At 39.5% G+C, this 10619-nt stretch overlaps 1 protein-coding gene across 1 annotated transcript; it reads right to left on the bottom strand.

Annotated features, from left to right (window-relative positions):
• Positions 1–2882: 2882 nt before the first annotated feature.
• LOC115804720 (lysosomal amino acid transporter 1 homolog) lies at positions 2883–10180 on the bottom strand. Its single transcript, XM_030765227.1, has 7 exons — positions 10068–10180; positions 6282–6464; positions 5932–6061; positions 5514–5601; positions 4138–4283; positions 3396–3584; positions 2883–2992 (listed from the first exon to the last, which is right to left on the bottom strand). The coding sequence occupies exons 1-7, from the start codon at positions 10178–10180 to the stop codon at positions 2885–2887; spliced, it is 957 nt and encodes a 318-aa protein (XP_030621087.1). The 3' UTR covers positions 2883–2884.
• Positions 10181–10619: the final 439 nt, after the last annotated feature.

Raw genomic sequence — 10619 nt, 5'->3', positions numbered from 1 at the left:
CGTACTTTACCATTGGCTGGCGCTTGATTCCGTCAACCGTAACTTTGTGCGTAGGCTGTATGTGTGTGGTGTGAGCCTACTCTACGCTTGGGTCTAAAGGCGTGGTTGTTTAACGCCCTGTCCACGAGGACCACCTGTGCCGCCCCTTCCTAAATAAAGTATCAGCGTTATGGATACCTGTTCATTAAATATTTAATTAATTAGATAAATCACTGGAAACAATTCCTACTTCAGTTGAACTGGTCGAGATTCGCAAAGTATGCCCATCAACAGAAAATCAGCAAACGCTTAATAACTAATGCTAAAAATCAAATGAAAGATTTGAGCATTTAAAAAGTATGTTCTTTAAAACTACACGTCAGCTTGTTGCGTAATTATCCTATAAAAATTTCGTTGAATCAGCCATCTTGTTGAATATAGTATTATTCTGGAATATAGTCTCAAAATACGAATTCCTTCGATTCCATGTCGATTTAAAGCCCGTTGAACACCTAATGTGTTGTAAAATAAAAACAAATAAAACTTATCTGCTTTTAAAATGTAGAAAAAAAAGGCATAGCACAAAACCAGATGGATTTATATTGCAATTTATTGACACATCTGGAGTGAAAGGTCACGAATACATGAAAAAAAAATACATTTTATCGTGTCGTTTTGCGAATATAGTGTTAAACATTCAAGTCCCGAGGGTTCCATCAATATAAGCATTTGATATCTCAGAAGTTTTAAGTATAATATATTGCCACAGTAAGTAGAGTGTTAAAACCAGGCAAACAGACCATTACAAACACTTTTAAATACTGCAACAGCTGGAACCAGTGAAACAAAGAGTAAATTATTATTTAATATTACAGTAAGTAAATACCGTACCCCTTCTTTGAATCATTTACAATAAGCCCTAAATGTTAAATACAGTCCTAAGGATTTTATACCCAAGACAAATTATTTGCATAAGATAAAGGATAACATGCTAAGTACATTATGTGTCTCATTCTGCAGGCACTCAGTACATGCAGTCATAAAGCATATACTTTAGGCACTAACAGTCTTACAGAGAGACTGAGGATGTCTCCATCTCCATCTGCTTTCACAGATATATTTCACATTATAGACCAAACAAAATTAAAACCACTTTCCAAACAAATTTATCTCTCTGACACTGAAAACAGGAGGTAGGAAAAGAAACATGACATGTGCACTAAAGTTGTGCCCGGTACTCACCTTAATTTACAAAAATAAACAAATAAATAAATAAAAGATCTTCAACATCTGGACTGAAACATCTCTGTCATTAAATGGCATGGGATGCCCAGCCAGCCCAAAGCAAAGGGACAATGCAAAATAAAATATTTACACAGAGATGTTAAAGACTTCAGGGAACCGTCACGAAATGTCCTGCTTCAATAGATAGATAGATATTCATTCCTGCAAAACTTCATATAAATATGTTTTAGTACATTCCAAATCGTCACAAAAAAGAAAACCCTACCTGTTATTATACACATTCCATATCTTTAACAGACCTGCCGTATTTTTGTATTGTACATAAAAGACAGTCTGTGTGACACATTAGCAGGTGTTAATACTATTAAAGTATTTGTAAGTGGTGAGTTTTTCTTCACACCGAAGCTGTTAGCAACCATGATTCCATCTTCAAAGTGCTTTTACACAGTTGAATCTCAAAGAATTTTCTTCTTGGTACAATTAAAGAAGACACTAACCTTGAATATTTATCTTTTAAACTTGCCTGATGAAACTTGAGTGACATTTGTCATTCACTCTAAAAAATTGTGTGTGTGTGTGTGTGTGTGTGTTTCATGGCCAAGGCCAAGTGTGCAGCTGTCCTCACATTCTATTTTTTTGATTTGTTCTTTGTTTTTTTTTTTACAAAGATCTTTCCTATTACTTTTATATGCAAATAGGGAACTCCAAATAAAGTTGCAGTCCATAATTGATTTGACACAAACAATACAATGAATTTTGCCTGAAATATAAACACTGTCAAAAATAATACACTAACAAGATTTCCGAGACTGAATAGTTTGTCACTACAAAAGCAGTACATAGAAAAGATGCTAAAACCTAAAGACAAACCACAGTTAAGGCACAAATCTACAACGAACGTTAGAGCAGAGAATTCATCTGTAACTGCTGAAACACTTAGCAGAGACAAAATACTCCCTTGGCCTCTCTCTAACTGAACTTTAAAATGTTTGTTCGTCATCAAAACATCTGACACATAATGACTAGTCAGTTACTCTAAAAACAATATTGAAGTCAGTAGTTTAAAAGACAAAGTACCAAACATTGTATTGCTTGGATCACCCTAAAGCTCATATAGACATAAGAGGCATGCTGGCCTCTGAGGGTGAGTCTGGCTCTCAAACTTAAATATTTGAACATATTAAAATTTATTATAATTAACCTCTATTAACTAGAGCCCATCTTCAACAGAAGCATGGCCACTACCTCCATACATTTCTAATCTTTAATAGAAACAGAAATAATACAATAAAAATAAATTAGCATCTGAATATTAAATTAGCATTGTCAATGAAATATAAGTTGCTAAAAATATTTTTAAAAGTCTCATACAAAATATATCTTGTATCACATTTTTAGAGTGTAAACAGTATAGTGCCCTGTACTGGGTTTCCTGGAGACTCCTGGAGGTTTCTAAACATTCATACTATAAGACCCAGAACTGTCAGTTTCAGTTACACTTAAACTGATCCAAATTGCCTTGAGTGATGACACTAGAAGAACAATAGAGGTATTAAAAAATTACATTAACAATTTTGTCTATAGGTTTACCCATGAGTTTGAATGTGTGAGTTGAGAACCAACTAGTTGGTATCGGTGCCTCTTGCACTTTTTTCATATTTCATAGCTCATCTTCCTCGCAAAGTAGAGGTTCCACTTCTGGAAAGTTCCACTGCTGTTCCGTTTTACTGGATTTGTTCTTTCTGTACATAATGAACTGGGCTGTGACCTGAGAAGCATCATCAGTAATTCAGAAAAAATAAACACACTACAGCTTTCAGATGAATCCCTTTTTGCATCTCCTGTCCTCTCTATTTTTGTTTTATCTCTCCTTCTACAGCCTGACAAAGTTCTGCAACACACCAGACACTTACAACATGTGAAACTTTTATCTCTGCTCCCTCTTACCGCTCTGCTAAACTTCATCTTTATGGCAGACTCATGAAATGAGTGATACATTTAGCGATACAGCGATATATTTACTGATCAAAACAATGTACATTCACCAAAAATCCTTCTTAATCCATAGCTGTTGGCTGTGTTTACCTCCCTGGATCTCAAAATGTAAAAATTCCAAAAAGGAACAACGCACACCCAGTTCTGTAGTTTCTGACACACAGTCAAAAGGATACAAGGACATCGAGGAAAAGGAGGCCAAAGCTGCCAATGAGCCATGCCAGTCGGTTTAGGATGAAGGGTGCCCTGGCAGCGGGTGTGAGTGCAGGAAGAATCACTATCAGACTCAATGCATATGTCCCATTCCCTAACATGGCCAGAGCAAAGAGCAGGTACGAGGTCCCCTCTGTAGACTGCCTCTTATACTGTATCACATCAAACAGAGATAAACAAATCAAAAATCAAACCAAATATGTGCCAGTGAAAATGAAATCAGTTTACTGGTTTATTCATATACAATGGTTGAGCTCTAGTTTTCCTTTTCCTCTGAATGTCCATCCTGAGTCAGAAATTTATGTGTGTGCATTAGAGGGAGGGGGGAGTGAGAGAAAGAGAGAGAGACCCCAGTGAACTATCTTGAGAAGTTTCCAGTCTCTGAGAGGGATAAAAAAAAAAACAAGGCTGTGAGTGTGCAGTGAATCACAGAAGGAGTCAGCCTGGCTGGACCTCCACTACACTGCGCACAACTCCTTTATCTTTGTCCTTATGTTTCACATTAATCAGTTACACAACATCTCTCTCTCTCTCTCTCTCTCTCTCTCTCTCTCTCATGACGGCTGCTCACAATCTGTGGCTAAAACTGATTTCTGACTTTCCCTCCTCCCCACCTCATTCCTATACTCCTCTCACATTTTTCATGCCTTTAGACTTCACATATTCAATGTTACTCCATCCCCTCTCTCTTTTTTAGATACATACGTTTTTGTAGAGCTGCGGGAAGCGTGAGCAGAGGAAGGATAAGGTGGAGAGGTATCCAAACACGTGTCCAGTCATCACCGTACAGTCAGTGGCAATTTGTGCCTGTGAGAAACACCAGTTACAGTCATTCTCATCCATGTCAAACACTAGAATACAAACATATATAGCATATTTGGTGGTCTTTTCATAGACATTTGGTTTGCTCTCTGATTCCTGAGAGCTCCAAACCAGAGTTTTTCATCCACTTCCTCTCACACAAAACAAACGCTAAACCCACGGGCACACATGCACATAAAAGCATAGACGTGTCTATATTTGAAAATCTTTATTTTCTGTCTCTCTCTCTCACACACAGCACAAGCACTTACAGATTACTAACTCATTATCTAAGCCTATCCCAGCATTCATTGGGTGAAAGGCATGGAAACACGAAACACCCTGGACAGGTCGCCAGTCCACTGCAGGACGGACACACAGACAAGCAAATTCATGCACACCTAGGGGCAATTAGTATCTCCAATTCGCCTGACTTGAATGTCTTTGTACTGTGGGAGGAAACCCACGCAGACACGGGGAGAACATGCAAAGTCCAAGCAGAAAGGACTCTGGCCGCCCAGCCAGGAATCAAACCCAAGACCTTCTTGCTGTGAGTCGACAGCGCTACTCACGGCGCCACCGTTCGCCCACTTACAGATTACAACGGACAAAATGACCTTCTCAGACACATAAATGCAATGTACAGATATGCACATATATGTGATCTATTTCACTCTCTCTCTCTCTCTCTCTCTCTCTCTCTCTCTCTCTCTCTTTCACTCACATACTCTCTATTCTTTTCAGTTCCTTACCTGTAAAACGGTGGGTCCAGTGTTATCAGCTATCAGTTTCGGGAGTACCACACAGGTTCCAGTGCCAGCCAAAAACCATAGCAAACACACCCATGTCAGCAGAGGTTTTTCTAAGTGAAAAAAATGCTGTGAGCTTAACACACTCTTTTCTCTCTGTGCATCTATCTGTCTCTCTTTCTTCAACACACACACACACACACACACGGAGGTGGTTTGGCTTTGAAAAGATGGATGCTGCTCAAAAGACGGCAATCTGCAAACTATGTCGGAAATCGGTTGCTGTTAAAGACAGTTCGACAATAAATATCATATTAACAAGAGCAAGCGAGTACAATATAAGACTTTTAAAAACACATTTTTGAAGGATGCAAAATATTGTCTACTCATCATTATCTATAAAATCCTAGAAAATATCAAGATATCCTTTTTTGTCAATATCGAACACCCCTAGTACCAATATGTACTGACATATCGATAGGTACCTCACATATACACAGAGAGAGAGAGAGAGAGAGAGAGGCTCCTCACTTTTGTTAAAGCTGTTTTTGATCTTGTAGTAGTAGAACTGGGAGACGAGTATGGCATCAGTGTATATGTAGAATACAGCAGTGACAATCTATGAGAGAGAGTGAGAGAGAGAGAGAGAGAGACAGAGACAGAGACACAGAGAGAGAGAGACAGAGAGAGAGAGAGATTGTTACTGGTATGTTACTGTATTGCGCCCTCTGCAGGCAAAGGAAGAATATTTCCTTGGACACTGACCTCATCACAAATAGCGCACAGCTATCTGTACAGAGGATCAAGAAGTTGACAAATACCTGCCTGGACTCGTGTTGCCATGTGTGAGTTTGTACTCTTTCATTCGTAGGAATGAGGAAATAAGCCTTTTGTTCTGGGTCTCCACCTGCACTTTTTCGTGTACGTCAAATGTTAAAAGTACCCATACCTGAATGGGAAGCTGTTTGGTCAGGTAACATGCGGCGAAGTTGCTGAAATCCCCACCGAGAAGGAAAAGCACAAAGCCCGCTGACATAGCCTCGTCCACCTTGCCACTCCTATATGATTCATAAACCTGCCTGAAGAAATAAAATAAACAATTAAAACCTTACGGAGAAAAACATACATTGCTCTTACAGTCTGTTCATATAAGAGCAGAATGCTCTATCTTGGGAGCAACAGTCAAATTTTAAATTTCAGACCAATTAGTAATTACCCTTCGCAATAACTAGTGACTTGGTGAAGATTTTTAAAGTATCCCCAGCGTACACTAATGTATAATATTAAAGTAATACTTACGGCAGCGTGGACAACAGAAAACAAAGCATAGAGATGAGACTAATAACTACACTCCAATATTCCCAAACATTCTCAACGCACTCCTGGAACAGATAAAACATCCACGGTGTTCCGTTGACACACAGCGGTCGGCCGATAACTGACAAGTTCCCGGCCCCGGCGACGGAATTTTTCCCCAAGTATCTGGCATGAGCCATGAAAATATACCGTTCCGTTTTCGCGTCCTAACCCTGGACGTCCGGATGTGCTCCGTGGCTCGCCTCCTTATGAACAGTCAATCAAGTCTCTAATGTAGTCTCTACGTAGTCTGAGTTTCTTTATAAATACACAGTCCGTCCACACCCTCCTTTAAACAAACAGTTTTGAGGCTCTCTCATACCGCTGTCGTCTGATGGGTTTCTGCAGGCAAGAAAAAGACCGACAAATTGCGGTCTCCTAAGTTCACTTCGTGTCCAGGTTTCTGTTATAAAGTCAGAAGAGTCCCTACTTGACACGGTGATCCCTGCCATGTCCACTGAAACTGTCATGCTGTACTTTTAAAAAATGGATGTGTGACCATGTCTACTGGCTAAACAAACACAATGGTTTAAATTAGTTTGAGGGGCTTAAGGAATATCAGAGATGGTGGTGTTTAAGGCTTCTAAATTTACGTTGTCATTCACTGGCGCCCTGTTGCAGTGATGCAGCAGTATGCAACAACTTTCCAAAGCGCCATCGATAAAGGACACAAGAACAAATGAATAGTTTCTTATCTGTATTTTCCGTATTATCGAAAAAGCCTCATTTGCAGTTGTTTAAGATTGAACGTCAATAATGATCTCCGCCATGCAAACAAAGAAATTCATTAGGGAGATAAGAGTCATGGGCATATGGTTGTGTTCACGACAAAAAAATGTTGCTCTCACTTGAACAAAACACGTTGCCTTCTCCTTCGTGGTGTGAACCATTTCTACATGTTCGAGATTGCCTGTACAGTCGAAAATGTTTGGCACTTTTCGGTATGTTCCGTCATTTTCTGTACGAATGAGAGAAGTTGTGAGTAAGGAGCCTTTCGTGAAGCCAGGAAATATGGGCAAAAATAAAAAACTGGATAAAAGTCCTTCAACTCGGCAGCACTAATAGGCCATATTTTGTGTTTAATATTTTGTATGTAATAAACTCATGCACTACAATGGAAGTAGTTTAACAAAGGTACAGGTAATATTTGCTACCACTTACGTTATGCAGTATAATGTATCTAGTACATTCAGATAAATACATATAATAAATGTAAATTATGTTTTATGAATGTTAAGTGAGGGGTTTTCTGGTGTCCTATCATGTTTTAAGTGATGTATGAGACATGGACTGCTCTGTAAAATATATATATATAGTATTTGGTTGTGTGCTGATTTATTCCTAATGTGCATTGCTGTTGGTCTGTAGGGGAGTGGCCAAACTCAGATCTTTATTACACTGTTGTAAAGACTTGTTATTATTAATTTGATGTTATGAGATTTGTAACACAATTACTGACCAAACACATTTAAACTAAATGTTCATCATGGTTTAGCATGTTGTCCAGCAAAACTAAAACAACAGCAACAACAACAACATGATAACCTTTGAATATTTTCAATATGTTTTCATAACATCACATATTTTCTTAACCTACAGAGTATCCATAAATATTACACTCATCAAATCACATATCGGCTTTGTGTTTCTCATTATTTCACACTGATGTCTACTATATCTTAGAGTAGGCCTACATTATGACGGTTCTCTTGTGCTGAAATCCACGAAATTACTCATCAAAACCAGATAGTTCTGGGGATGTTCCAGAAAGTGGGTTTAGTGAAAACTCAGAGTTACTTAACTCAGAGTAAGTGGTAAACCTCCTAATCGAAGAGCCTTATGGCTTCATTCTCCTAGCAAGACAAAGCCATAGGGCTTTTCTATTAGGACGTTTACCCGCTCTCTCCAATACCCCCTGATCTTAGGACTTTTATTTTGAGAAATTGTGCTTTAAAGTTCCTGGCTTTGCCTCCTGTCGTTTCCGTTCCACTGGAAATCGGCTAGTACAACTAAAGCACTAGTGCCGTTTGGTGGACGTAATTTTCAATAGCAAGGATAAATGAACTCTGGGAATTTAATTTGTCAATTAATAATAGGAAATAAAAATCCGGAATTGAATAATTGCTATTTTATCTGTATTTATCACTGATAAATGTCGAAGCCCTTTAAAATTTTGCACCTTATTATAAAACATGGATTGTCCAAAACTGTTTTAATGATACGGTCCCTCCATAGTTTTACAATCTATTTTTGTACTGAAACTGTTATGGAGTACTTTGAAAAGATGAAAACAATTGAGCAGCCCGCGATGTCGGTGAAATTTTTACTCCTAGTGAGAAACAGAGCGCTGTTTATTTGGATCGGGTCTACTGAGATCAACTTAATGCTACTAAAATGAAAAACTGTATATAATTGTGGATATTTTTACCTTTCCGAGACCTGAAGGGTCGAATACCGCCGTTCCATCTATATATTATGCTGGCACAAAAACATAAGCCTACCCAGTATGGCCTGCTGAAGCAATTTCTGAATGTCTGATGGCAGGTTCCCTAAAAAACGAAGGAGAAATGTAAGAGAAATGTCCCGTATGTCCAACTGTCCAAAAAGACAGAGAAGAAAAGAAAACAAACAGCTGCCGTAAGGCAATGAAGACATTTGACCTTCATCATATGAATACACCTGTTGCTGAACCTTGCTGATGCTCCTAGTCAACGCTGGGTGGCGAACTGTGCACATGTCCAGCCACTCAATAATTTGAACTCGTCCTGCGAGAGAAGTTAGAGCAGCGGGCGAATACAGTGGAGTGGACATTTACGAGAACATATTTTCGTCATATTTACATGGTCGGTTTGGAAACAAATGTCGTTGATAGAAGCCGGGGTAAGTGATCTTGAGAAATCTGAATGCCTTTGTGGTCTGTTTGTGCAGCTGAAATCCTTTTGTCTGTCAATTTGTGCACTCTCATAGCCATGACAGACCGCCACGGTAAAGTTTCTCCGCGTAGTACCGCTTACTATCATCAACTTTTACCGATACAGTAGCATGCCACCATCCAGCGCATTGACACTACTGTGGGATTGAGTACTCTTTAAACCCTAGGACTTCGGGCTTAAAGAGTACGAACACCGACAAGAGTGCGAACACCGACAATTCGACTCGCGTAAACACAAACCCAAAGCATATGAAGCAGGCTTTTTTATGTAAAAAAAAAAAAAATGCCAGTGTTCTCATTTTTACGCACGGGGTAAATATTACTTAATCGTTTGGTTTACTTTTGTAAGTGTTTGGGAACATGTTCTTTTAGCACGGCTATTAAATCGATGTATTGGCACTTGTTTCTTCCTCTACTCCAACAGGATAGTTTGTCGACACAGGTTAAAAGAAGAGCACGATATGCGTGAAAACTGCAGTCTTTCAGCAGAATATACGTACTTCATGTGCGCTGCGACGTTTTGCGTCAGGGAACTTTAGAATAGCCTGCTTTGAGCTAAATTAAACATACCCTGCTTTAAATGCGCAGTGTGACACTTACGCGATTGACGCTTTTAATGTGAGATGAGATCTCATTGAAATGGGGACAAACTGAAGGTTATAGCAGCAACTAACCTCAGTTATCCTGACCCCTAATCTTTTGGGTTTGGCGCTAACCTTAGCGACTGATGTGTGTTGAACCATAAACTGTTATTTGCGGTGTCATCAAAGCCATAACCTACAACATGTAAATTTTACGCGACATCCTTTACGTTCTGTGCGGAGTGGCCCACGATGGTGGGCCCACAGATGTTCTCACGCGAGACACGGGCAGCTTTGGTTCCCGTGCCGCGGAAAAATTGTGCCGCCATCGTTGCCCGTGACATCACTCCTGTATGGCAAAAAATGGTGATCTCGAATTCCATGGAATCCTCCCAGGGTTTAGCTCACATTCCTTGCGGAGCTACGTGGGGTCAAATTTGTCGGTTTGAGGAACAGCTTTGAGAGCGTTCTCCAGCAGGGGCAGGGAACCCATCTAATCCTCTGCATGCCTCTGCGCTTAGCTTGAGCTGCAGTGTCGAGTCAGCCCATCACCCCGCACGAAACAAGTGGCATTAAGAATTAATACCGTGGGAAACAGGGAAACAGACGCTGGAAAATCAGAGAGAGAGAGAGAGAGAGAGAGAGAGACAGAGTTTGCATGTGCAGAATTAGTGTAATTTATTAGATTGACTCAAGAGATATGAAAGGATGCAAAATCTTGAATTGTTTTAAGATTAAGTCTCATTCTTGGTTATGATGTACGCCCAT

The sequence above is a fragment of the Chanos chanos genome, chromosome 2 (assembly GCF_902362185.1).
Source record: "Chanos chanos chromosome 2, fChaCha1.1, whole genome shotgun sequence".
Classification (NCBI taxonomy): Eukaryota; Metazoa; Chordata; class Actinopteri; order Gonorynchiformes; family Chanidae; genus Chanos; species Chanos chanos.
Note: the sequence above shows the minus strand (reverse complement) of the source record. Positions and strands in the feature narration are given on the sequence as shown.

Excerpts from the sequence above, each read along its gene's own strand:
- LOC115804720 (XM_030765227.1), bottom strand. The coding sequence starts at position 10,180 with ATGGCGGCACAATTTTTCCGCGGCACGGGAACCAAAGCTGCCCGTGTC. Across the intron at positions 6,062-6,281 it reads TTTCTGTTGTCCACGCTGCC|GCAGGTTTATGAATCATATA; the intron begins GTAAGTATTACT and ends TTATTTCTTCAG. Across the intron at positions 2,993-3,395 it reads TCCTTTTCCTCGATGTCCTT|GTCACAGCCCAGTTCATTAT; the intron begins GTATCCTTTTGA and ends GATGCTTCTCAG.